Below are 26,568 nucleotides of genomic sequence, written 5' to 3'. Positions count from 1 at the left end.
ACCCTGAGGCGATGACGAGCACCCTGGGCTATCTGGGCGGGCCTAACTGTGACCACAGGCGTCCTTGTAAGGGGGGGACGGTGCAGACTGGACAAGGTCCAAGCAGGAAGTGCGATCCCTGGAGAAGGATGCTGGCGCTGGCTTTGAAGACGGAAGAGAGGGCCGGGGGCCGAGGTCTGCGGCGCTGGGAGCTGGAAGGGACAGGATACGGATTCTCCCCCGGTGCCGGCGCCTCCGGGGGGCGGGTGGCCCTGCTGACGTCTTGTTTTGGGACCTGCACATTATTTTGGGCTTTTGACCTCACGAATGTGTAGGACACCAAGTTCAGGGTCATTCGTTCTGGTGGCCAGAGAGTGCACTGCCTGATTCCAAGTATGTAACAGTCAGTATGGACGGGTGCTGGCCAGGATGGACACTCGGCTGCGGGGAGCAAAAGAGACTCCAGAAACAGACTGGCACGGCGGCTTCTGCCGAAGGAACCGGGGGAGCTTGGTGGGGGAGGGGAGAACCGCTCCATGAATGTTCTGGAACAACTGGATAAACTACTTCCCGCGACATAAAGAACCAACTTGGCGAGGACCACGGGCCCGGAATGAAAAGCTGAACTGCAAAGCTTCTAGAAGAAACACACCAGCTCTTCGATACCTTGACTTAAGCAAATATTCAGAAGAGAAGATAAAATTAACAGGGCCAGCACTGTGGCACAGTGGGTCAAGTCACTGCTTGCGACATCTGCAACCCATATGGGAGCGCTGGCTTCAGTCCCGGCTGCTCCACTTCTGATCCAGCTCCCTGCTCGTGCACCTGGGCAGGCAGCAGACGAAGGCACCCATGCCTGGGTTCCTGCCACCCATGGGGAGGCCTGGATGGAGTTCCTGGCTCCTGGCTTCCGCCTTCTGCAGCCATCTGAGTAGTGAGACAGAAGTGGGTGGATGATCTCCCACCCTCTCTCTGTTGCTTTGCCTTTCAAATCCTCAATCAATTTATTTTAAAAGCAATAATCATAAAAATAAGTTATATCATTAATATAATTATATGATATGTTATATCATTAATTAGTTATATAAGATATGTTATATCATTAATATAAAAGACAACTCAAAGACTGGGAGAAATTTGCAAACCATGTATCTGATAAAAAACTTGGGTCCAGAAGATATAAATAACTGTAAATAAATTTAAAGGACAACATAAAATAGGCATGGAATTTGAACAGATGCTTGACAAAAGAATGCAGCAAAGGCCAAGAGCTCATGGCCTGTGTTCAGCCTTCCTGGTTAGGAAGAAGACGCACAGTGAGAACACTGGAATACAATCTCACATCCCTGGAAAGAGCTAAAGTTGGAAAGACTGGTAACCACCAGTGTTGGGAAGGAAACAGTGACAAGAGGCCATCATTTCTTGAAGAAACTTTTTGGCCCAACAATTCACTCCTCGTAATCACCTAAGAGAAATGAAAACCCACGTCTACGAAGACTTCCGACTTTCGGGGCCAGCCTTGTGTGCGGGGGGTGAAGCCGCCACCTGTGACACTGGCTCCCATATCACAGTGCCGGTTTGGGTCTCGGCTGCTCTGCTTCCAATCCAGCTTCCTGCCAATGCGCCTGGGAAGGCAGCAGGTGATGGCCCAAGTACATGGGCTCCTGATACCCCTGTGGGAAACCTGGAGAGAGAGAGATCCTGGCTCCTTGCCCAGACCTGCAGAGCTGGCTGCAGTGGGCATTTGGGGCATGAACCAACCAGCGATGGAAAATCTCTATCTCCCCTTCTCTCTCACTGTGCCTTTTAAATAAACAAATAAATCTTTAAGGAAAAAGACCGTGTAGCAGCTATGACCATAATAGCCCGAAGCTAGAAACAAGCCACAGGTCCACACGCCAGTGGAGGCAAAGCCACACTATGGACGGTGATTCAGCAAGAGACAGCGACCTCCCGAGACACACAGGGCCTGGTGCGTCTCAAGTGCACCGTGCCGAGGGGCGGAAGCCGCCACAGGCCGAGCTGCGTGATGCATGCCCTCATGAAGCTGGAGGACAAGAAGGCAGAGGCCCCGGGGCGGCCTGTGGGGCCGGAAAGTGACCGGAGAGGGTGTGTGGATATCCCGTGGTGCCCCTTGATGCAGGTGCTGGTTACAGTCGGAGACGTTCGTCAAGCTGCATAGAGATCTGTGCATTTCACTGCAAACAAACTTTCCCCCATTAAACAAGAGCAGCAGCCGGGAGCGGCACGTCCAGGGAAGGACCCGCCAATGGAGTGGTTTCCTGGCGGGGCAGTGGGGCCACGCGGTGGGGGAGGGGAGGGGCTCTGAGTCTGGAAGCGCCACTCCCCAAGCAGGGGAGGGGAGCAGCAGGCAGGGGACAGGGTGGAAGGCGGGGCTCTCAGGCACGTGGTGCAGGCCCAGCAGGCCCCCTGGGTGGGAGTCATTTGGAAGCTCTGGCCTGTGGCTTGCAGGGTGGCCCCTGCTGGAGATCTGAACACTCCCTGCAAGGTGCTGGGGCATCCTGGCAGCCGACTCAGTGGCTGGGCCCAGTGTACGGGGCAGGGCCGGCTGAAGGGTCGCTGGGACAAGGGTCCAGAGGCCCTAGGATTCCGGCAGGGGACAGGGAAGGGCAGCCAGCGGTGGCCAGCAGGGTCAGGAGGAGTCTGCGCAGGGCAGCAGCTGGGGGTGGCAGGGCTGGGAAGGGAGGGCAGGAGGAGGAGGAAGGGGATTACCTGGGACTGAGGTCTGGGGGAATGGGCAGAAAGGTGGCCCGGGAGGGGCCCACACGGCTCCTGGCAGCATCCGCCCTGGGAGCAGGCGAGAGGTCTCCAAGGACGTGGTCACGGTGGACCACAGCTGGGGCCAGGTTGCGTGACTGCACACGCATCACCGCCGCTTCCATCATCACCGCACACGCGAGCCAGCGAGCCCCCACATTGCTTTAGTGCCATCCCTGCATGATTTCCGACACCGTTTCAACCCCCGAAGAAGAGAAGCCAATGGCCGGGAGGTCGTGACCACTATCCTGCTCCCCAGCCCTGTGGGCTGGTCGTCGCCAAGGGCTGGCCTGTCCCTGGTGGCCAGTGTGATGGGACAGACCCCTGGAAACCCCGCTCAGGCCACCGACGGCCCCGGAGCCCAACCTCCTTCCTCTGTGGGGGGCAGCTCGCTCAGCCCGGCCCCTGCCTCACCTGTCGTTGGCGACGGGCAGGGCGATCTCAAACTTGGCCAGGAACTGGAAGTACTGCTCCTCCGTCTGCTGGGTGAAGCCCGTGCCCACGAGCAGCATCCTGAGGTCCTCGGCTCGGATCACCCCGTTCTTGGCCACCGAGCGGGAGGCCTTGATGTTGAAGATCCGCTGCAGGCACTCGGACAGCCAGATGGGGTCCAGGAAGTAGAGGTTGCGCAGGCCGTGGCTGGTGTCTGGAAAGTGCAGCAGGGTGCCCGTCTCTATGAGGAAGTTGATGGCTGCCGGGGGAGGTGGAGGGAAGCCGCGTTACCCAGAGAGCCAAAGGGGACCTGGGTGACCCTATCCCGGGGTGGGGGGTGGGGGCCAGGGCACGGACTCTCCCTGGGAGGGATCCTCCGGTCTGACACGCTGGCCCCTGTTGCCCAGGTCAGCAGCCACAGCACCAGTTCCCTGGTGGCCCTTGTGACTCTTGTCAGTGTCCTGAGCTGACGGCCAGCTGGGTGAGGACAGGCCATCTCACTGTCCACAGACTCTGTCTGCAAAGTCACCTGCTAGCTGGAATGCACCAGGGATTCCAAGCCAACTCTCGAGGGCTTTGGCAGGCATTCGCCGATGCACGCAGAGTGCTCGCCCTAGGAGAAGGTTCCCAGCTGGGCCAAGTGAGGCGACTGTGTCCAGCCATCATGCACACTGAGCACCACGGTGTCAGATTCTGTCTGTCGCCGTGACTTCCCCGCGTGAAATGGGCCGAGACACAGGGCTAAAGTGTTCTGCAGTGTTCCCAGGCAGGCGACTGCTGCCGCGTGCCCTGCGGAGCAACCAAGCGTGTCGGGTACACTCAGGCACGGATGACAGTGCCATTGGCCATGAAGGCGCTGGGTCACTTAAGACACCTCTGGGCTCTGTGCAGGAGCACACAAACATTGTACCAACTGGCCCATGAGAATGCCGTCACCAAGGAGCCGACTCCCCAGCATCCCCAGGTGCTAGGACTCCATGCTCATTAGGTCAGGGTCCCAAGTGTGCAAATGAACTAGAACAACAGCCAATCAAGAGGCTCCACTGGGGCTGTCTGACCTCTGTCTCCGCCCCGGAGGGCAGGACCAGTGTACCTGGCTCACCAGGAGGCCCTTGGCAGCCAACACTGCGCGTCCTAGGGACTCAACGTGGAAGGAGGAGGGGGCAGAAAGCCCCCCACCCTGTTTCCATTCATGTCGGTACAGTTACGCTGCCCTGCGGTGCCGGGGATCAGGCCAGAGTCGGCGATGTAGCAGCAGGTCCTGTTCCCCAGGAGTGCCCCGGCCCCGGCTCCCCGGGTGGGGGGGGCCCGCCCTCTGCCCCCGTGACCGCGCCCACCGGACTGCAGGTCCTCATAGTCTTTGATGTCATTGTCGGGCGTCTGCTCCACCAGCTGCTCCAGCTGCCTGTCGGTCAGGTACTGCACGTCATCGCCCAGGCTCCGCCACTGCTGCTCGGCCAGCACCGCCTCCTGCAGGCTCAGGTAGCTCCTGGGGATCTGGGGCAGGGGCGGCCTGAGCGGGCGGGGACGCTCCCTTTCTGGCCCTCCGACCCCAGCCCTTCCCCACCTGGAGCGGCCGGCCCGCAGCAGGGACGAGCGCGGTACCCACCAGCCTCCCCGCCAGGCGCTGGCAGCCGATGGAGCTCCCCGCGTCTTTCATGCTGCACGTGACGTGGAAGATCAGCTGCCGCAGCCCCTCGTGGCCTTCCAGGCTCTTACAGGAGATCTCGCTGTGCGGGCACAAAGGGCTGAGCTGCATTGCCGCTACCCCACCCTCCCGTCTTCCCAGGAGTCTACACAACTCACTAACACGACTCGAGAGTTTGGCAGGGCAGCCCCATGTGTTGCTTTCCCGTGTGCCCATTTTACAGAGGTGAAAAGTGAGGCACAGAGGGAGGAGCAGACTCAGACTGGACCCGGGGCTCTGACCCGGAGCCAGCAGCCCCATTATCCAGCCACAGCAGCACCCCTGGAAGCCTTCTGAGTCAGGCTGTGACACCCCCAGGCGGACCCTCGCACTCCACCCAGGGTGAGGGAACCCCAGTGCAGCAGGGGAAACAACATCTTATTCCCACCAGGGAACACTTTCCTAACCCACTGAGCCTCAGGTCGGTCATCTGCAAAGTGGGCACGACAGCCCCCAGCCTGCAGGGCAGACGGGGAGCCAACAGCCAGAGGCGGAGCAGTAAGAAGCCCAGGGTGCCGGTCATCCCCACCCTCAGCCAGCTGACCCTTCCTCCCCATCCCCTCCCCACAGCAGGCTCTGTCCCTGCTCAATGACCCACCAATGGGATGGGGGTGCTCGAGAGTACATCTCCTAGCCCCAGGGGAGCCGTATGTGCTCGCACGGGTCCTGGGCTGGGGAGGCACGGAGAAGGCGTCCCCAGGCTTGGTTCTGGGAGTCAGTGGACCCCGAGGAGCCCTGCCCAGGTCCCAGGCTTCTCCTAGGAAGATGGACAGAGGGTACGGGGTGCATGGCGGGCAGCGGCTCTTACTGCAAGTGCTTGAATGTGATATCCGGGAAGCCGGTGGCTCTGGAGCCGGCTGGTGAGCGGCAGAGCGCCAGCACATAGGCGCGCAGGGTCGCGATCCTCTCCACGCGGAACTTGGCTTCTATCAGGTCCAGGTGCGTGCCCACCACCAGCACCACTGCGTTGGGGGCCTTGGCCTGTGACAGAGAACCGTCCTGCTGAGCCCATCCCCACGCGTCGAACAAGGGACGGAAACCGCCCTGTGGCCGGTGCTCAGACTGGCCCCTGGGGAGGGATCTCTGACCCCTGGCACATTCGGGCAGGTTTCCCACGGCAGCACCTGCTCCACACCTGGGAGGGAAGCCCCGCCCCCTCAGGCATGCAGGGGTTGGGTCTTAGCCTGAGAACCAGGAGGACTGGAAATGTCTTAGCACGGCAGAGCAGTGGGCCCGCGATTCTGGGGTCTCCCCCGAGAGCCCACCTGCCTGACACGTGGCCTCGTCGCCAGCATCACCCCGGCGTCCACTCACCTCAATGTTGAGCAGCCAGAACTGGAGGTTGGCCACGGCCTCCTCCCCCAGCGCCAGGTTCCAGACCACCACGTACAGGGCCTTGTCCGTGAAGAAGCACTGGTTGACAGTGGCCATGCTGGCCGGGCCCCCGATGTCCCAGACGTTGAACACTATGGACTCCACCTACTTGAGCAAGAAGGCGACAGGGATACACTTTACACACCGAGGCCTCACTGGGCCCAAAGCAAGAGCAACCTGGAGCTTCACACGCTGAGCTTGGAGCCCTGAACACTCGCCACCATGCACAAGGCACGGGTGCCCTGTTGGCGGGAGGTGGGCTGCTGGGGGCGTCGGCATCCTGCTACGGGGTGGGGGAGGGGAGGATGGCGCCCGCAGAACACTGGAGGGCATTGTATGTCTCCGTCTGCTGCCCACGGCCAGAGACGTGCCGCCAAGCAGCCTTGCTCTGACGTCACTGCTTAAACCCGGACTTGGCCTCTGCTTGTGCAAGGGCCAGGCCCAGCCGGGCCTCTGGCTTCCCGCGGGTCAGAGGGCGGCGCCCACCAAGGCTGCCGGGAAAGTCCGTCTGCTGCCCCCCTCCCCCGGCCCCCACCGACGTGCAGTCAAACACAGGCTGAGTTGTGAGCTGCCAGGAACGACGGTTTATCTGTCGGCGCGTGAGGTCGCGCTGTGGCCGGGGGAGCAGAGCCCACCCGGATCTGGAGCCAGGAGTCATTTCCGCAAGGCAGCGTTTTGGCCTGGGAGGCGCAGAGCGCGGGCCTGGATTTGTATAAAGAGGAAGAGGGACAGCTGCTGTCAGCTGGCGAGGGGCCAACCACCCAGGGAGCTGCGGGCTCTGCACGCAGGACGGAAGCGGACAGGAGGAGCAGAGATACGGATTCTCGGCTCGGGCCTGGGGCCGCCGTCCGTGGGAGACCTGCTGGGACAACTCCAGGCTGAATCACTGATGCCAACCAGGCAAAGCTGGCGGGGAGGCGGAAGAGCCGGGTGGTGTGACAAAAGCCTGGGCCGTGAGCCAGTTGCATTCTCTCCTGGGGTGTGCTGGGGCAGGCCTGGGGCCGGTGGCTGTCCCGACAGACGGACTCGGACTCTGGAGGACCGGCTCTGGCATCCGGGTTAGCACAGACAGGCCGTGTGGGGCAGCTCGTGGTTCCAGCTGCACCTGCACGCTGATGGTGGGCGCAGGGGCCCAGAGGAGCTCACGGCACATCTGCACCTCCAGGCCCCTGCGACCCGGAATTCCCACGGCAGACACCAGCACAGCAGAGGAGGGTGGTGCTGTCTGCGTGTCCCCAGCTCGGGGGAGGTGCACACTGCCCCGTGCCGTAGCACAGGTGTGCCGATCTCACCAGCGTGCCACGGCCTCTTAGCTCTCTCGAGAGCAAGACCATGTTCCCTTCCTTTCGCCTGGTACTGAACGCGAAAGGGGGCGACTCACAGGTTTGGGGAGGGGTTCATTGGAGATACAAGGGCTCTTCAAAACATGTGTGGAAAATGTGTATTATAAGAAAACCCGTGCAGGGATTTCAACATTTCTTTGAGGCAAAATAAACTTATCTTTTCATGCCGTTTTTCCATGGACTATTAGAAAAATCGTTGTGAGGCTTACAAATGGGACTTTTCAGAACATGGGGTGAAAGTAGGCACCCAGAGCGGGGGAAGGAACACTGCTCCTAGGGTGCCCTTTAGGCTCCTCATTGAGGGTCAGAGGCCGGATCAGCCCTGGAGGCGCGGCCTCTCCCAGACATCTCAATTCGGGGTCTTTGCGGCCGGCCAGGGAGTCGTGTGTTTGAAAGCTCCTTGAGTTGATGGCAAGCACAGGCAGGGTTAATCCCCACTGGCCCCAAGCCTCCACTTAATGCTAACAGGAAAACAGCACGGTCGTGTGAGACAACGATTCGCTGCCCTTGGCAGGAGCTGGTTTGCAACGACACACGGTGGTCCCTGCAAACACCCCAGGCCCCGGGACGGGACGCCTGCCCGCTCGCCTGCCCGAGAAAACCCTGGGCTGTCAGGGGTGGAGGGAGAAAAGCCCAAGGAAGACCCTCCCCACCCCACCCCTCCCCACCACCCGTGGGCACTCTGCGCGCCAACCATCCTTGACCTTGGCTCTGGAGCCAGCCGGCCTCTGGAGCTCCCACTTGGTGGTCCTGATGGTGGCCTCGCCGGGCACCACCTGGGGGGCCCTCCCCGTCTGCAAGATCTCCAGGAGGGTGGACTTGCCCTGGCGCGGGGGACCCACGACGATCATCTTCATCAGCTTGCAGCGCTCCGCCTTGCGCAGCTGAGCGCGCAGGTAGGACAGCGTGGCTTTGGGGCCTGTGCCAATCGGAAAGGGTGAGGGTGGGTGCCCCGGCCACCCATGCGTGGGGACACGCCCTCCTCTCTTAGGAAACCAACCCTGTCCAGAAGGGATAGGCGCTGCTGATCTGACAGGGACAGCGAAGGGAGCCCAGGGCAGGATATGAGCCCCCCCCCGCCCCCCGCCAGGGTGGCGCGTGACAGTCCAGAACCTAAGGACAGCTGCCGTGAGGTCAGACTTGACAGTCCTGTTACAGGTGCCCAGTCAACATAGGGCCCTCGCAGCTGGCAGCCGAGGGACCCCCTGACAGCGTCTTCCCAGACCCCGAGGGGCCCTTTCTGCCCTGGAACCCAACAGGTGCACTTGAGTCATCTTTCCAAGAGGCGCCGCCGTGGCCGTCCTACCTTCCTTTCTGATCTCGGCAGGCACATTGCTGATGTGCAGGTCCTCAATGTCCAGCTGCCAGAGGTTGCCCAGCTGCCCCAGCTCGGGCGGGAGCTCTCGGAGGCCGGGGTTGCTAAGGACACACGCACCCGTGAGCGAACACACACACGCACAGGCATCCTGCAGGCACCCCGACAGTCTCGAGTGTCCCACTGGAACCCCAGGTCCAGCTCTGGCTTCTACACGTAGGTGCCCACCGCTTAGGGCTGGGTCCCCTCCTTCTACAGAGACGGTCCCTGCCTCCTCTGCAGGAGGCCTGCCACTTGACACTGGTGGCATTTTGTGTTGTCCTCAGGCCTGGCAGGCTCGGGCAGGGACGACAGGGTGGCTGTCACCCGAGCCATGCCGCCAAAGCGTGCAGCACCCGTCCTGCCCCCGGCTGTCACTCCCCCACCTCCTGGCCCAGCTGCAGGTCTGAAAACCCCACAGCCGCTTCTGGGTAAGCAGATGGCTCCTTCCGGCCTGGCCAGCCTGACCCCAGCTGCCCCCCCCCCCCCCCCCGGCACTTACTTGCCCAGGTAGAGCTCAGATAAGCTCTTGAGCAGGCAAACGGATGGCGGGACCGCGTCCAGGTGGTTGTCATTCAGACAAAGGACTTCCAGAGAGTCGCTCAGGAAGGCAGGGAACTCCAGCACACAGGCTGCAGAGAGAGGGCAGAGCGGACCGTGGGCCACCGCGCCGGCCTGGGCCAGCACAGGTGCAGGCCAGGTGGCTGGGCGGCTGGGCACACGGGTGCCATCTCCAGAGCGCACCCTGGCATAGCCATCGGCGATCGCCCAGCTATCTGAATTCTCCAACTGTCCCTGCACACCTGTGACAGGGCTCCCGGCTCCTGGCAGCAAAACAGAAGACAGCTGACACCCCAGCCTCGGGGGTGGGATAACACACGGCTGCTACAGAGCAGGGGGCAGGCCACGCGACAGGTGCACAGCTGGACCGAAGAGCTACTGGAAAAGCGAGGTGCAGGACCAGATACCTGGAAGGCTTATTTTTTTTTAAAGATGTATTTATTTGAAAGGCAGAGTTAGAGAGGCAGAGAGAGAAAGAGAGAGAGAGAGATTCTTCCATCTGTCGGTTCACTCCCCAAATGGCCACAATGGCTGGACCTGGGCTGATCTGTAGCCAAGTGTCAGGAGCTTCTTTCGGGTCTCTCACATGCAGGGCCCCAAGGACTCAGGCCTCCTCCACTGCTTTCCCAGGCCATAGCAGAGAGCTGGGTTGGAAGTGGAGCACCTGGGACTCGAACCAGTGCCCATATGGGATGCCGGCATTGCAGGGGGTAGCCTTCCCATTATGCCACAGCGCTGGCCCCAGGCTTATTATTGTACCAGAAAACACAACAGACATGCACATGTGCACAGACACACACTCCATGCACACGTGGGAATACATGTTACACACATGCATGCATACATACCACACATGCACATGCATGTGTCTGTTCTGTGAGGGGTCTTCAAGAACTGAGTGGAAAATGGGTACTACAAGAAAACTATGTGCCCCAGCGCCGCGGCTCACTAGGCTAATCCTCCGCCTGTGGCGCCGGCACACCGGGTTCTAGTCCCGGTCAGGGCGCTGGATTCTGTCCCGGTTGCCCCTCTTCCAGTCCAGCTCTCTGCTGTGGCCCGGGAGTGGAGGATGGCCCAGGTGCTTGGGCCCTGCACCCCATGGGAGACCAGGAGAAGCACCTGGCTCCTGGCTTCAGATTGGTGCAGTGCACCGGCCATTGCGGCCATTGGAGTGTGGTTCAGAATGCCGGGAAATGCACCTGTACTGCTTCTTCCATTCCAACGGCGAGTTCACCAGCGACCCTGCCACGCCTCCTGGGCCGGCGTTCTCTAAGATGCCAGCCGGCTCCTCGGGGTGCCGGTGCCTTGGTCAACTGGGCTAGTCTCAAGATTACCATGAAAACCACACCAACCCTGCCCTGTGCACAGGCACCAGAGCGTCTGACCGCAGAGAGGCGGCAGGCACATGGGTGGGGGCCACACCTCTGAAAGGCGGGCATCCGCTCCCGGCAGCTGCCCTGGAGCCGGGAGGCTGGGAGAGCCAAAGAGGAGACGGGTGCCCCAAGCTCTGCCCGCACCTGCCACCCCAGACACGGACGGCAGAGGAGCCAGACTCTCGTGTCGGGTTGAACCACGCTCGGCTGCCCTCGCTCACGCCCACCCCGTGAGCTCTGGCTGTGCTCCCCTTGTGGGGCTGTGGGGCGACCTGGCCGCCGGGAGCAGGAACCCCAAGATGGGGCCTGCGTGTGCACAGGGCGTGTGTGCAGGTAACTCGGGAGTAGACCCTGCTTGTGGGAACCTTCACCACGCCTCCTTTCTTTTCAGCCCACAGGGAGGATGGGCGCTTGCCCGCCCCGTCCCATTTCCAAGGTGAAGACCACTTCCTTCTCAGACAAGGCGTCCTGGACCCCCGGGCTCTTGCCGTCCACGCCCAAGGCCCCGCCTTGGTGTCCAGTACCGGGCGCGAGGAGTGAGCAGCGAGCCTCACACAGGGGCAACACCCGGCAGACTTCCTGGCCCCGGGGTCAAAAACCAGGCAGGCTGAGCCGGGAGGGACGGTGCTCAGGATTTATAGGCTGCGATTATTTATCCCTAAGTTATTTATGACTCCGCTGGTCTCAGTGTTCCCGTAACCCTCGATTATTTTTGGATGCGGCCCCTGCTAAGATGACTGGTTGGATGTATGTCCATCTGCCTGGGATTCAACTTATTCATCTGCAAACAAGCTCTCTTTCGGGATAATTCCTCCCCTCTCCCCTGCGGTCAACAGCCCTGAAGGAACCACCCTGCCCCGAGACAGGGCTCACCGGCCCCGCCCCGAGACAGGGCTCACCGGCCCCGCCCCCTTCTCTCAGCGTGGGCATTGACTTTCCAGGTGAAACTGCAAAGGAGGCCTTTGTCACCTGCCAAGGCTCCACCCCGGCTGTGGCCTCCGCACCTGCTCCCCAGGCTCGCTCCCGCGGGGCCCCACAAAACCCATTTTCTAGAACACCAGCACTTGTTCCTATTATGCTTTTCTTCTTTATTTAAAAAAATATTTATTTTTCATTTTACTTGAAAGGCAGAGAGAGAGACAGACAGACAAAGTGAGATCTTGTATCCACTCATCTGCTCCCCGAGTGCCTGCAACAGTAGAGCGCGTGTCAGGCTGAAGCCAGGAGGAAGGACCCCACCTGGGTCTCCCAAGGGGGTGGCTGGGACCCAAGTACCTGAGCCACCCCCTGCTGCCTCCAGCGGGCATATCAGCAGGAAGCTGGAATTGGAAGAGGAACCGGGACTCGAACCCAGGCCCTCGACACGAGCAGGTGTCCGAGCGGCACCTTAACCCCTGCACCAAATGCCTGCCCCGTTGTGCTTTCCACTGTGCACCTCGCCCTTCCTGTCTGGGGCCTCCCGAGTGGCTGCGTCCCCTGGGTGCTGGGCCGCCTCCTCCTGCCCCTCTCCATGGTCCCAGCAGGGGCTGTGCAAGGCGCAGAGACAAGTATCTGGAAGCTTCTATGTGTGCCAGACGTCTGCAGCAGGCACACACCCTGCACACACGCTTTTATAAAAGAATGCTTCAAAAAGTTTGTGAGAAAATGGGATGGAAAGTTAAGCTTATTTTGGTATAAGAATTTTGAGATCTATGCATAGTTGCCTCATAACACGCATTTCCATGGATTTTTTGGAGACCCCTTCAAACACATGAGTCTCAAAAGTACCCTTGTGTGTTTTGTGCATACATGAACACATGCCACCCACACACACGTGCTTGGATGCATTCCTAGTTGACTCACACTAGCTCCAGGAAGGCTCAGCCTACCAGCATAACCAGGATCCCCCGGCTCCTCCCACACACCCTTCGTGGGTCTCTCCTTCCTTCCAAATGCAATCCGTAGGTTTGGACTCCATTTCTCCCAAGGCCCTTTGTTTAAAAAGGGATCGGCTGTGCAACCCGTAAGTGCATTTCCCTATTAGCAGGGATAAAGACGTTGCATCTCTTCCTGGCTGTCTGGACTTCTTACAAACTATCCCTATCTGTAAGTCATTTTTTGCCTACTGGGCTGTCTTTTCCGAATGAGTTTGCAAGCATTCTTTGTATCCGAGGGATGCAAGCCAAAGTGTGTTGCAACCCTGTCATGGTCTGCTTGCGTTACGACTGGTTTATGGTGCCTTTGACTCAGCAAAACTTTTCAGTGTCCACAAAGCCAAAGATTTCCATCTTTTTCCTTGACGATCGCTGGATTGCTCAGCTCGCTCTTAAAGTTCCCTCCCACCTCTCAATGTTACACACAGTCTCTTATGTGTTATTTTCCATTTGTCTTTTACACCTAAACCTGCTGTCGCATGGGCATTTGTGTAACTGAAGCAAAATGAGATTCCCGACACTATTTAACATCGCATTCTTCCCCCTAAATTGGAACGCCACCTTTGTTGTTAATTAATTAAATTCTAACGTTCACTTAGGTCTATTTTTGGATTCTCTTATGTGTCCTACTATAATGTGCTACCTTTTTGATCATAAATAAACACACGTAGCTCTCTGTGACTGATCTACATGCCTATCATACATGTAAACACACACACACACACTCGCTCATTAGGAAGTGCAGCAGGTGCACCGACTTTAGCTCACCTCCTGCCAACATGTGCTGGCATCTACTCCCAGCTCGTGCCTACCTCACACATCTGAGCCTGCCAACATCGATCTATTAAGCTAAAAAAAGCCAATTAATTACATTCAACTGGTGTAAATATTGGTTCCTGTTTTCTGGAGCAGCTTCTATGGGGGTGGCTGGCTCCAGATGTCTTGGCTTCGAGGGTACCAAGGAGGGGTGACTGCTCAGTGGGAGGGCAGGTGCACCTTCCCTGCACCCCACGAAGACAATGCAGAGGGGGAGCCTCTCTCCCTAGGAGCAGCCCTGCCATGCTGGCCGTGTGGTTGGACCAGGACAGCTCCAGAGGAAGCTCCGAGCCTCCCCTCTGCCTGCGGGGCCCTGGGGACTCTAAGAGACACTGCAGTGTGTGTGTCAGAAGCTCTGAACAGTGACGGCCTCCTGCCCCCTGGGCTGGAGCCCCTAGGCCTGGCCTGGGCAGAACCCAGGATCTACCCCAGGCAGCCACAAGACAGTGAACCCCAGTGCTGTGCTCTGGACTGTGTCCCTGTCACCCAGACGCTCGGCGGAAGCCCTAACTCCACAGGCTGATGCCCGGAGTGGGCTCTCTGGGGGGTCGCTAGGTTTAGCTGAGGTCGTGAGGGCGTGGCCTCTTTCCAAGAGGAGGGGAGACGGTGGTGGCGGGGCAGGTTGGGGGGGGTACTCTCCCTGGAGCTGACCACGCTGCTGCTCTCAGCCCGACCTTCTGGCCGCCAGAGCAGACCAAGACGCCCTGGGCACCTGGTCCTCGCGTGCCAGGTGCAGAGAATCAGGGTGGTGCACACCCGGCTCCCCTCAGGAATCCAGGGCTCCTGGGCACCCAGTGTCCACAGGGGACCCGAGCAACAGCCGGTAACTGTTGGCTTCTCCGCCCCACGTGGATATCTGTGCCGGTCCAACAGGGACTGAAGGGAAAGCCCCAAATACACCGCCTGCCCCTCTTCCCACCCTCCCTCCGGCTTCCCACACCCACCACTTCCACGCACCTGCCTCGGGCCCTGAGCGCTGGCGCCCCCTGGTGGTGAAAAAGGAAATGCGCTTCGTCTTAAGCCCATCTTCGTTTCTGTAAGGGGTAAAAAGTCCCAGTGTGAAACAAGCATGACAAGAACACTGCAGCTCCGGCGGTGGCCAGAGGACGCTGAACCGGGAGGAAACGCTACCTGCAGTGTTTGGGACCCTGCAGCTTATGTGGAAGGAGGGCCCACGTGGGGGTCCCGGGAAACCGCCCCAGGCTGCCTGACCCTGGCTGGGTGGGTGGTGGGTGTGCCTGCCCGGGCGTTTCCTCGCCCAGCCGAGCACACCAGAGCCCAGGAGAGCCCCCTCGGGGGGTCAGTCCCCCTGAGTGCTGCAGAACCGGCCCTCAGCAGATGCACGCGGGCGGGGGCTCAGGAAAGTTCGGGCTGCAAAACTTTGTGCACCAAAGTGTGTCTCTCTTTCCATTCCCTTTCCCACGGACTTTCTGCAGTATCTGTGTCAGCGCAGCGAGCGAGTGGCAGAGACTTTGTGACGGTTACAGTTTAGGCTGAAGAGAGCCAGGGACAATCAGACTCGGGCTGCACCGTGTCCCACGCCCGCCCGCTGAAGTCCCGAACCCTTGAACTCAGCTCGGGACAGCTTGAGCCTCCGAATGCGAAAGTCCCAAGTCCAAGGCGTTTTTGCTTCCTACATGTTCTACATGTGGACACGATGCCAAAGTGGATGATGCCACACTTGACCCCAAGGGACGGTCACAAACCCCAGTCACACTAAAAATATCACACGGGGCTGGCGCTGTGGCATTGTGGGGTAAGCCTCCCCCTGGGACCCTGGCATCCCACGTGGGCACCGGTTCAAGGCCCGATCCAGTTCCCTGCTAATGCTCCTGGGAAGCAGTGGAGACGGCCCAAGTATTTGGGCCCCGGCATCCACGTGGGGAGACCCAGATGAAGCTCCTGGCTCCTGGCTTTGGCCGTCTGGGGAGAGAAGCAGCGGATGGAAAATCTCTCTCTCTCTCCCCCTCCTCTCTAACTTTGTCTTTCAAATAAATAAATCTTTTTTAAAAACAAAATATGTTGTATAAAATTACCTTCAGGTTATACTGAACAAGAAAAGGAGCCAGCATGGTGGCAAAACAGGTAAAGCTGCCGCCTGGGACCCCAGCGTCCCTTATGGGCTCCGGTTCGAATCCTGCCTGCTCCATTTCTGATCCAGCTTCCTGCTAGAGGCCTGGGAGACTGGGGAGTGAACCAATGGATAGAAGACCTCTCTCTCTCTCTCTCTCTCTCTCTCTCTGTTTATAACTCTGACTTTCAAATAAATAAACCAATCTTTTAAAAAAGGAAACAAGACACCTGGTATATTTATGCAAATATCCCACAATCCGAAAAAGTCCGGAAGCCGAAGCCTTTCTAGGCCCAAGTGGGTAAGGGGCGCTGAGCTGTGGCTCGTCCGAAGTGGGGACCAGGTGGGCGGCCCTCGCTCTGCAGGAGGGACAGTGTCCTTATGAGGGGCAGGTACCTGCTGTGTCGGTGGAGCCCCGGGCCTGTGTCCCCAAGGCCCAGGCCGACCCTGATCCCTCGGGGCCACATCCCAGAAGCCGCCCACACGCTTTGGGCTTGCCAGGCATCCCGGGACCCTGCTTACTTGCCAAGCTGGTTTCTGGAAAGATCCAGGGTTTTGAGTTGTCTGCAGGTCCACTTGTCCTGGGGTGGAAGTGTCTCGAGCTGGTTCCCCTGGAGCCTCAGGAACATGAGGGCCTAGGTGGGTGAGCGGGGAGAAAGAGGCCGAGGTGGCACTGGGCCAGCTGAGTGGCCAAGCGACCACCCACTCCCGGGCGAGGCCCCGGCTGTGGGGCTTAACACTCGCAATTACACAAGCAGCACTGGTGGGCCGTGTGGACTGGCGCTCCACCCTCTGGGGCCTGAGGTCAGCCGTGGGGCTGGAGCCCCAGGGAACGGCCCCGCGCTGGGGGCCCGCTGCCTCCCACCAGCTCCTTGGGCTGCCGGAGGCCTGGGACAGGACGAGGCGGCACTGGCCACCAGGTGTGTGCAGGGGCGGCCCGCTGGGCCTGTGGGGGCCCCGGTCGCTGCGGCTCAGCCCCGCCCACCCCCCTTGCTCAGGGCCAGGAGCAGCGTGCAGGAGGCCGGGGCGCACTCACGTCCAGCTGGAAGAGCCCCAGGGGCACGGCCTTGAGGGCGTTCTCCGAGAAGTCCACGTCCTTGAGGTGGCTCTTCCAGAACACGGCCACCTTGTCCGGCAGGGCCTCCAGCGCGTTTCTGGACGCCTTGCAGCTTTTCTGGGAGGGGACGTGCACGCGTCAGCTCCCCACGCTCGGCCGCCCTCGGCCCTTCCCCACGGGGCGCCGGAGGGAGCCTGCGATAGCCAGTCCCCACGGCCGGGGTCCAGGCCACGGGTTCTCCTGTCCTGCTCTGGGCCCCTGCCCAGGCAGGGACGGGAATGGGGCTCCCCCGGGACTCAAAGTGGCCCCAAGGTCTTCCCTCCATTCCAGAACTCTGGTCCCTGCCCTGGGACAGACGGGGACAATTCGGGATGAAAGCTGCTTCCCCTCGCCCCCCCCGGGGCAAACTGGAAGGGCTAAGGAAAACGCTAGGGAGCTGGCCGGCCGGAAACCCATGGGCTGACCCGCGGAAACCCACGGCCACGCCACCGCTTTACCCGGCACGGCTCCCAGGGAACAGCACTGTGTGAGTGTGGCGCGGTCCTTACGTTCTCCAAAAATATTTGTTTATTTTCAGCTACTCGAAAGGCAGAGGGTGGGAGGGAGAGAGAACTAGAGACAGGGAGAGAGAGAAAGAGAGAGGGAGAGGAAGGGGAAGGGGAGGGAGAGGGGGAGGGGGAGAGAGCCATCTTTTGTTGGTTCACTCCCCAAATGTCCATAACACCTTGGGCTGAGCCAGGCCGAACCCAGGAGGCAGGAACTCCATGCGGGTCCCCCACGTGGGTGCAGGGGCCCCGCACTGGGGCCATCACCTGCTGCTCCCAGGCACATCAGCCGGGAGCTGAGTCGGGGGTGGGGCCGCGGGAGCTCGAGCCGGCGCTGGACTGCCAGCATTCGAAGCAGAGCACCTGCTGTGTCACGCCCGCCCCTGCAAAGCAGGTCGTATTCTTCTTAGTTAAACAAAAAATATTTGTTTTGAAAGAGTTCCACACAGAGAGGGACATACGGAGAGAGAGAGGGAAAGAGAGACAGAGAACCTTCCATCTGCTGGTTCACTCCCTAGATGGCCGCAACGGCCAGAACTGGGCCAGGGTGAAGCCAGGGGCCAGGAGCTTTTTATCTGGGTCTCCCATGTGGGTGGCAGGGACCCAAACGCTCGGGCCATCTTCCACGGCCTTTCCAGGCCATTAGCAGGGAGCTGGATCAGAGGTGGAGCAGCCGGGACGTGGACCGGGGCCCACATGGGATGCCGGCGTCGCAGGTGGCAGCTTTGCCCACTGTGCCACGGCGCCGGCCCCTGCGTCCTATTCAAGTGTGGTACAGAAACCGCTCCTCCCGCTTCCGGGCAGAATCCTGTGCTGGGGTGTGAGCTGCCACCTGCGGCCGTCGAACCGGCAGTGGGGAAGGAAGGCTGACTTTCAGGGGAGCGAGCTGCCCGAGACCCCGCTCACCGCTCCTGTCACCCGGCATGGCCGCAGGGTGGCGCGCGTGGGTTTTGGAACGCTGGGGGTCGGGGTGGGGGTGACGCTCACCAGAGGGCAGGCCCAGGGCTCGGGGAAGACCTTGAGACTGTTTCTGGAGACATTCAGAGAACTGAGCGACTTGAAGGAATGCATGAAGGGCGCGGGCAGCTCCCTCAGCTTGTTGTCCGAGAGGTCGAGCTCCTGCAGCTTCCGGAGCCCGATCCAGTTCGTGGCTGCGGGAAGGGAGAGGGTGACTTGGGAGGGAGCCGCCGACGTTGAGGACGCCCGCCGACGGCGGGTGGGCAGCAGGGCACAGCGGGGCCCACATACCGTTTTCTTCTTCGAACAACTTCTCTAGGTAATTCTTTGACGCCGTGAGTTTCTGCAGCTTGGAGAGGTGCAGGAGTCCTGGCGGGAGGTGGCAGAGTTTGTTGCTGGAGACGTCGATGTCCAGCAGCCTGGGGGGGGGGTGGGGGGAGAGGAAGCAGAGGCATCAGGAAATGCCCCTCGCACAGCTTTCTCACTCGGGAACGGGCTGCATGTTCTCCCTGTCTCCCCGCGCCAGCGCAAGGAGCGCGCATCGAAAATGGAGTGCGTGTGGCTTTTATTCCGACTACACTCTGCGTCCACAAAGAAAACCAAAGCTCTGACTGACAGGGACCCAAAGACCCTGGCCCCACCGGCCGACCAACACCTGGTGGCAAACTGAGCCAGGGCCCTGAGAGCTGCGGGGAGACCACAGGGCAGGGCCCCAGACCTCTCAGGGCCCCGTGGACCCAACGGCCTGCCCAGCTCGGCCCCGGCTCGGCCCCTGCTCCTGCATGCCTCTGCCTGGCCATCCTCGCTCGAGGCGACCTCGGGCACGTTCCAGCCCTGCTTCTGGAAATCGGCACAGAGCTGCACACAGCGAGGCCTTGCAGAGAGGAATCCTAAAGAGACCAGTCAAGGAAGGGCCTCCCCCTGCCCTGCCAGCCTGGGAGACAGGGAGGGGCGTGCCCAGGCTGCTTGGCAAGGTGCCACGAGGAAGCAGGCGGGGCTGCCCGCCTCGTCCCCTGCTGCCAGTCCTGTGGATTCACGTGTTCTCAGAGGCCCCTGGCACCTGCCCTGGGCGGTGGAGGAAACGGGCCCAGGGCTGCACTGCCTGCCCTGGCCAGGGCGGCGTTTGGTCCCTGTGCAGGACCACGCCGGGCATGTCCAGCCGGGAGCTCAGCATGGCGGTGGTGACCGTGCAATGCTGGGCCAGACCATCTCTCCAGAACGCTGCCCACCTGAGCACAGGACTGGGACCTTGTACCCGGGAGCTGGCAAAATCCCCCGTTTGAGCCAGAATGCTGTTCTCCAAAGCCCAGAGCACAGCCAGGCCACCAGCGGCAGCGATCGCCGCACCGACGGCCGGGGCCCACCTGGAACAGATGATCTCGTCCGATGACTGCACGCTGGGCAGCTCGGCCAGGTGGTTGTCCGAGAGGTTCAGCTTCCGAAGGTGGATGAGGCCCCAGGGGATGACGGACGGCAGGGAAGCCAGGCAGTTGGCGGAAAGGTCTAGCTCCGTGATCTGGCAGGAGATGTCTATGAGCCAGTCCAGATCCACCCAGGGCAACCGCAGGCGGGACCACTTCACGCGAAGCGCCTGGTGTTACGGACGGGGAGAAGCACAGAGGACGGTGAGCCGGGGCCAGCGGGGCTGAGAATAGAGCAATGGTTTATCCCAGCACGAGGCTGTGTGCCTGTGCCTGCCCCTGCTGGAGTCTGGGAGTGCAGGCCCCCAGCACCTGCCACAGATGAGGTACCTACGTGGACATGCACTTGCACCCTGCCGGTAAGCCAGCAACAACTCACCCTCCAGCCAGCAGGGGGAGCTAGTGAGCTCAGCTCACCTGCCCAGGCCGATCCTGGCAAGAGAGGAAGTGCCCCAGGAATCAACCTTGCTCTGTATGGAGGAAGCCACCGAGGCTTGGAGGGGTCTCCCCCGGGCTGCAGAAGCAGCTGTGGACCCGAGCATGGTCTCCGGCCTGCGTCAGGGCTTTCTCCTCTGGGGTTAGAGCGGCTGCAGCCTGAAGCCGCCTGTGCCGTGCCAGGTCCCATTGTGTGCCTTGTGGGCAGGCTGAAGCCAGAAAAGGACATACAGGTGGGAAAACACAACCCAGAGCATCCGCCCTGGGACCCCAAGCCCCTATAAGCAGCTCAGGAAAACGGCCTGCTATAGGCCGGGCTTGCACGAGGCCCAGAGTCCAGGAAGACAAAACATGACTTCCAGAACCACCGGCCCCAAGTGGCCAGGACGTGGTGAGTGACTGGCAGCTCCCCTCCCTTCTGTCCCTACTTCCAACCTAGGACCGAGCAGAGAAAGCTGAGTCCCCACCTAGGGCACCCGCTGCCACTTCCTGGCCCCGGCCGGTGACGGTGCTGACCCTGGCTGCTGCAAGCCCAGGGCAAGCAGCCGTAGCTTATTTCCACCCGAGCGAGAGCAAGGTCAGCGGCTGCCGGTGCACGGCGGCGGCAGGGATCTGGTTACACACACGAGCAGGACTCCCCTCTCCCTTGGCTATGGAAGGACTCGGGGCTCAGGTTTCTGGGAGCGGAACTCTGCATTTTGGCTTCTTGGTCCAAAGCAACTGGAAATCCGTATTGGAAAATTAGAGAAGCAGAAAGATAAACACAAGTTACTGCTTTGCAAATGGGAAAATAACCACTGGGCAGAGACGGTGGGAAAGGCACCAACAACGTGGGACAAGCTGGCTGTCCAAGTGGGCAGACGCCAGCGGCCAGTGGCCAGGGCAGCCTCATCTGGCCACTAGATGGCGCAGTGCACCTCGTCTCTATCGCCTTCTCCCCAGAGGCCTGGCCACGGACAGGCCTGTGTCCATCCCTTCTCAAAGCCACAGCCTTTGAACCAAGGGGATGAGGGACTTGTCTGTCTGTCCGTCTGCCGGTCTGTCTTCCCGTTTATCTGGACGAAGAGGTACAGGCACTTAGAGTTAAGAGCATGGGGTCTTAGCTGATTTTTTTCAGACAAGTCAATTGCACTGGGCCTGTTTCATTGTTCCTGCCTTCCCGTGTGTGTGTGTGCGTGTGCGCGCGTGTGCGTGTGCATGCGTGTGCGTGTGCATACTTGAAAAATGTCCAAAGCTGCAGGAAAGCTGAACCAGGCGTACCCACACACCTTGCTCCCCGACGTGTTCCGACACGGCCACGTCTCCTCCCTGCCACATGCGAACACGCACGCCAATCGCTTGCGGGTAGACACTGGGTCACCTCACTGCAGCCCCCGCACCTCTGCACGGATCCCTCAGGAATGAAGATAGTCTCTCCGTGAGAACACACAGTTAGCGCTGTCCACGGTCCGTGCTAGGATTCCCATGTTAACTATCCCCAAAATGTCTTTTACAGAAATGTGGTGTCCTGGCCCAGGATCTGAGGACAACACACTGCAGGCAGCTGCTGTGTCCCTTTACGTCTCTTCTTTTTAAAATGCATTTGAGAGCCAAAGACGCACAGAGAGACAGACACGCAGAGAGAGGTCCCAACTCCGGTTCACTCCCTAAACGCCCTCAGCGGCCCGGGCTGGGCTGGGCCAGGCTGGAGCCGGGAGCTGGGACTCACTAGGGTCTCATACTTGGGTCTAGAAACCTGGTCACCAGGGCCATCATGGCTGCCTCCCAGGGGCTGAATTAGCAGGAAGCTGGAGGCAGGAGCCGGTGCTGGGACTTAGAGCCAGGGACTCCATCCAATACGGGACACGGACATCTTAACCCACACCACGGCCACCAGGTTCCCTTCCTAAGAACTTCTGTCTGACGTAGAAGAGTCCCCGTCCGTGGCTTTTCATCCTTGGCACTCTGAGATGAGTATTGAGTTTTCAAAGCTCCATGTCAGATTCAACCCGAGACAATGTTGAGTCCTTCCCGCTGAGGCCCACCAGGGGGCGCCAGACAGCAGGCTGTCTACTGGTGGGCCATTTCCCACTGCTTTCCCAGGCGCATTAGCAGGGAGTTGGATCAGAAGTGGCAGCTGGGCGTAAACCAGTGTGCCTATGGGATGCTGGCGTCACAGGCAGCAGCTCAGCCTGCTGGTCCGCAGTGCCAGCCCCCACGTCAAGGTATTCCAATTCCTCCTCCTCCTCATTCCTTCTATGCGCAAGTCATCCCCAGCTTGTGGGGGGGGCGTCCCTCCATCTGGGGGCTCCTGTGTCCGACCCCTCCCATCGGTTTGGGGGTACTTCCCGACTTGCTGGCAACGCAGGGTGGGGCCGTGTCTTGTGCCTGCCAAGCCAAAGCGCCGGGGCGGCCGAGTCCCTTCCGTGGACACTGGTGTTGAGCACCGAGATCTGGGTGCTGGGTGTGCTGCCCTCTCCTCCTGGGTGTCACCGCCCCTCACTCCATCGCTGGGCGCAGCTCTGCTTAACACGAGGGCAATCTGACATCTGTAGTCCAAACCCAGGGTCATCCTGAGCTCCCCACGGTTCCCAACGGCACCAGCAGCCACCTTGCTACCGCTGGCCACCCTCTGTCACACCAGAGCTGTGGACCACATGACGTCCGGGGCACTTCTGGACCCGGGATTTTTCTGGCTGGGAGTCCTGCATGGGACAGGGGGCTCCACGGGGATTCTTGGGTGGGCACAGCAGCCACCAGGGGCAGGCTGGGAGGGCGGCTGCCACGCGTGGCCCTCCCAGGGCAGGGCTGCCTCTGCTTCCTGGGCCTATCAAGACGCACCCAGGCCCCGGGGTCAGGGCCAGTGACGGGAATGAAGCCGGAGTGTCCCAAATGCAACCAGACGTGCCTCCCCCTGCCACCCACTGGCCGCTGCAGCCATTCAGCAGAGAACGCTTTGGGCCCGACCTCAAGACGACAGCCGAGTGCGAGATGCGAAGGCGTCTGCTTTTGGTTTCGCCTTTGACAACAAGCCTTAGCTGTCCTCCAGATAAAACTCTGAGGGGCCGTAGAAGACACACGACAGCAGAGACTCGTGTGGAGACCGTGACGCGAGCCAGTTACAGCACAAGTACGAGACGACTCCCAAAAGTCACAGGAAAGCAGGACTAAACAGGTTAAGCTACCTGGGTGCCAACATTTTTAAAATCCATGCAAAAGGGGTTTTCAAAAAGCTCATGGAAAATAGAACACTATGCATGGATTTCAATGTTTTTTGCACCAAAATAAACTTAATTTTTTTAAAAAAAGATTTACTTATTTTATTTGAAAGAGTTACAGTGAGAGAAGGAGAGAGAGAGAGAGAGAGAGAGAGAGAGATCTTCATCTGCCGGTTCACTCCCCAAATGGCTGCGATGACCACGGCTAGGCCAAGTTCAAGCCAGGAGCCAGGAGCTTCATCCGGGTCTCCCACGTGGGCACAGGGGCCCAGGCACATGGGCCGTCCTCCGAGGCTTTCCCAGGTGCATTAGCAGGGAGCCGGGTCAGAAGTGGAGCAGCCAGGACTCCAACCAGCACCCAGATGGGATGCCAGTGCTGCAGATGGTGGCTTAATCCCCTACACTTTTATTTCAATCACACTCTTCCCCAACTTGCTGAAGTGCCCTGGCATGTGTTCATGCAGTGCCAAAAACCAGGCCGCGGAGGCCTGCAGAATCCCCACTCTGTACCCAACCTGCTCACTCAGCCCCCAACAGGCGCCGCTGCTGAGCCCACTGCGGTCACACGGCGTCCTGTCTGCCCGAAGCAGGGCACCCGCACCCTCCCCTTCCGCCGCCTGCCCCCAGCCCCAGGCACTGGGCCCGCCTCCGCGGCAGCTGTCCGTCCACAGACACCGTCCATCCGCGTTCCCCCCGCAGGTGCGGTGCGTGCTCACTTCCCGAGCAGGGCGTTGGAGACCCTGGAGAAACCACCACTGAACTCACAGACGCTGCTGGCTCCCAGGAGCCCCAGGGCTCAGGAGCTGGGCTGAGCCCCGGCCGGCACTCTCAGTGAGGGCACAGCCTCCTTACTGGTAACTGACGGGCTGGTGCCTGTCTTCCCACCATGTCCTAAGGGGAGCCACACCCCTCCCGGACCCTGCACGGCCTGCCCCCCTCCCATCTCAATCCCAAAGTCCTGGCTCAAGGGTCCCCTTCCTCACCCCCAACCAGAGCACGTGCTACCCCTGGGGGGAGCGGCAACACCCTCTTGTTTGGTTCGTGCTCCTACACTCGGCAGTGTGTCCCTGAGTGCTGATGGAGGTAAGTCACACCATCAGGCTCGGGGGGGGGGGGGGGCGACAGTGCCGTAGATGCCGTGCTCGGGAGTTTGTGGTCAGAGGGAAGCAGGTGCAGGCACGTGTGCACGTGTGCATACGTGCATGTGCGTGTGCTTGAGTGCATGTGTGTACAAGTGAGTGTGGGTGTGTGCGCCCACCCGGGCAAGAACGAGCAGGTGCAGGGAAACCTGTGCTTCTCCTGGGGGTCCTGGCCGGGAGACAATCGCCGAGGAGGAAGGCGTGGCTGTCGCCCCGCTGGCTTCCCCGGACAGGGGGAGGACAAGGAGGCAGAAGCCGCCAGGCCCTGAGCCCTTCCCAGGTCTTGCACCTGCGAGGTGTCCTCGGGGCTGACAGCTGATAAAGCCAAGCCCAGAGAGAAGTGGTGAGAAGTGGAAGCCGGCAGAGGCGCTGCCACCCCCGGGACACAGGCACGCGTGGGGCTCGGGCAGGGGGTGCTGGGCCAATGGGGCTGCAAGGCGTGTGCTACTTCTACCTGGTCTCGGGTTACTTTGAGAGGTTCGATTTGTGAAAGTTATTTTCTTGCTGGTGCACGGACAGGCTGGGGTGGCGGAGTGCTTGCAAAGTGGCAGAGAGAATGGAAAAATAATGCACAATTTTCGGGGCCGTGGGTTAATCCTCCTCCTGTGGCGCCAGCATCCCATATGGGCGCTGGTTCGAGTCCCGGCTGTTCCTATTCCAATTCAGCTCTCTGCTGAGGCCTGAGAAAGCAGTAGAAGATGGCCCAAGCACCTGGGCCCCTGCAACCAAGTGGGAGACCAAGAAGAAGCTCCTGGCTCTGGACTGGCTCAGCTCTGGCTGTTGGGGCCATTTGGGGAGTGAACCAGTGAATGGAAGACCTCTCTCTCTGTCTCTCCCTCTCACTGTAACTCTACCTGTCAAGTAAATAAACTTCACAATTTCAAAGATGCCTGCGCACTTGGCCTGGAAGCCCACCCCTGGAAGCTGTAGCACCCGTGGCTTGTCTGTGTCTAGTCCAGGCGGGGTCACAACGCAAGGGCCCTGCATCCCCCATTCCACGGAGGCTGAGCTGAAAGTTAAAGACAGCTGGTGGTGGATCTCGCAGTGGCCCCGTGCAGCGGTCCAGCCACACCCACCACACCCACGGCGGCACGGACAGAGACCGGGCTCCTGTTTGTCTGCGAGCCTGGGCCCTTTCGGTGTCAGGCCAAATGGCAAGAAGACGCACTGCCCCCAGGGGATCCTTTCTTGAAGCATGAGCTCAACTCAGTGCCACGGGCTCCTCACCGCAGTGATGGACAAGGACGGGCTCTGCGCTCCGCAGTGGAGGCTGCAGCCCAGGAGGGCCATTGCCTGCCTCGCTTGGCACAAAGCTTCTTACGTCCACGTAGCCCGTCACGGGGACGCTGCCTTATGCTTTTACGCCAGTGCAATCCTACTGATTGAAATATAAACACCGTTCAATGACAGGCCGGACTCCAGAGTGCTTTTCACTTGGTGTTGACCCCTGGGGAAGCAGGCGGGCAGCCAGGCCAGGGCCAGATCTGGGCTCTCAGGACAGACGGGCATCACCCCTGTAGGGCTGTGCTGGGCCAAGAGCGGGGTCCTGGTGTTTTAGGTCCTGACGAGGTCTCTGCTCATGGCACGCGGCAGAATCCACAGCTATTTTTCCTGCAATCCCAGCCCACCACTCACAGAGTAAGACCCGCCCCCTGGGGACGGCAGGTGCCTCGAGGGGGGATACTCTTGTCTGGTGACAGCAGGTCAGGACACAAAAAGGGCAGCCAACAGGCACCTACTCAAGTAAGACACGTGTGCCAACAAGAGGGCAAACACACAGAATGTTCTGAAACGCTTCTACCAACCGTGGCCTATGTGAACCCCACACCCTTCCTCCAGCAGTTAAGCAAACGTCCCTTGGATGGTGGCAGGGGGCACCTCCTCCTCATTGAACCAGCCAGGACACGAGAGCCACAACAAACACACCCAGCAGCCAGCAAAGGAGCTGACATGGAAACGAAGCCCGGAGAAGCGGCCACAGAAACCCAGAGACTGAGACTCCGAGCCGGACCCGGGAGCAGTGTGGCAAGGTCGGTGCCACGTCCTCCGCTGAGCCGGTGACGACCGAGAGGAAGTGACGGCTGCAGAAGAGGGTCAGTGCTCGGGTGACAGTGACCGCCGTGCGGGACACAGCCG

At 60.3% G+C, this 26,568-nt stretch overlaps 1 protein-coding gene across 7 annotated transcripts in view; it reads right to left on the bottom strand.

The window, feature by feature from the left end:
• Positions 1-26,568, bottom strand: part of LRRK1 (leucine rich repeat kinase 1) — a 134,587-nt gene that overhangs the window by 38,207 nt on the left and 69,812 nt on the right. For 5 of the 7 annotated variants that reach the window (XM_089311165.1, XM_089311169.1, XM_089311166.1 and 2 more), the window contains 14 exons: positions 19,605-19,831; positions 18,532-18,659; positions 18,271-18,434; positions 16,718-16,855; positions 16,204-16,316; positions 14,568-14,644; positions 9,450-9,579; positions 8,900-9,012; positions 8,298-8,512; positions 6,191-6,355; positions 5,685-5,857; positions 4,799-4,919; positions 4,527-4,686; positions 3,172-3,448 (listed from right to left, as the gene is read on the bottom strand). In XM_089311165.1, the coding sequence (XP_089167291.1) occupies positions 3,172-3,448; positions 4,527-4,686; positions 4,799-4,919; positions 5,685-5,857; positions 6,191-6,355; positions 8,298-8,512; positions 8,900-9,012; positions 9,450-9,579; positions 14,568-14,644; positions 16,204-16,316; positions 16,718-16,855; positions 18,271-18,434; positions 18,532-18,659; positions 19,605-19,831 (2,201 nt within the window). Of the gene's footprint in view, positions 1-189; positions 907-3,171; positions 3,449-4,526; positions 4,687-4,798; positions 4,920-5,684; positions 5,858-6,190; positions 6,359-8,297; positions 8,513-8,899; positions 9,013-9,449; positions 9,580-14,567; positions 14,645-16,203; positions 16,317-16,717; positions 16,856-18,270; positions 18,435-18,531; positions 18,660-19,604; positions 19,832-26,568 lie in introns of those variants that run through there. The other 2 variants (XM_089311171.1, XM_089311170.1) reach the window with 2 other exon arrangements.

This window comes from Oryctolagus cuniculus, chromosome 12 (assembly GCF_051225735.1).
Source record: "Oryctolagus cuniculus isolate XC-2025 breed Fujian yellow rabbit chromosome 12, ASM5122573v1, whole genome shotgun sequence".
Taxonomy (NCBI): Eukaryota; Metazoa; Chordata; class Mammalia; order Lagomorpha; family Leporidae; genus Oryctolagus; species Oryctolagus cuniculus.
This window is presented reverse-complemented; position numbering and strand designations above follow the sequence as displayed.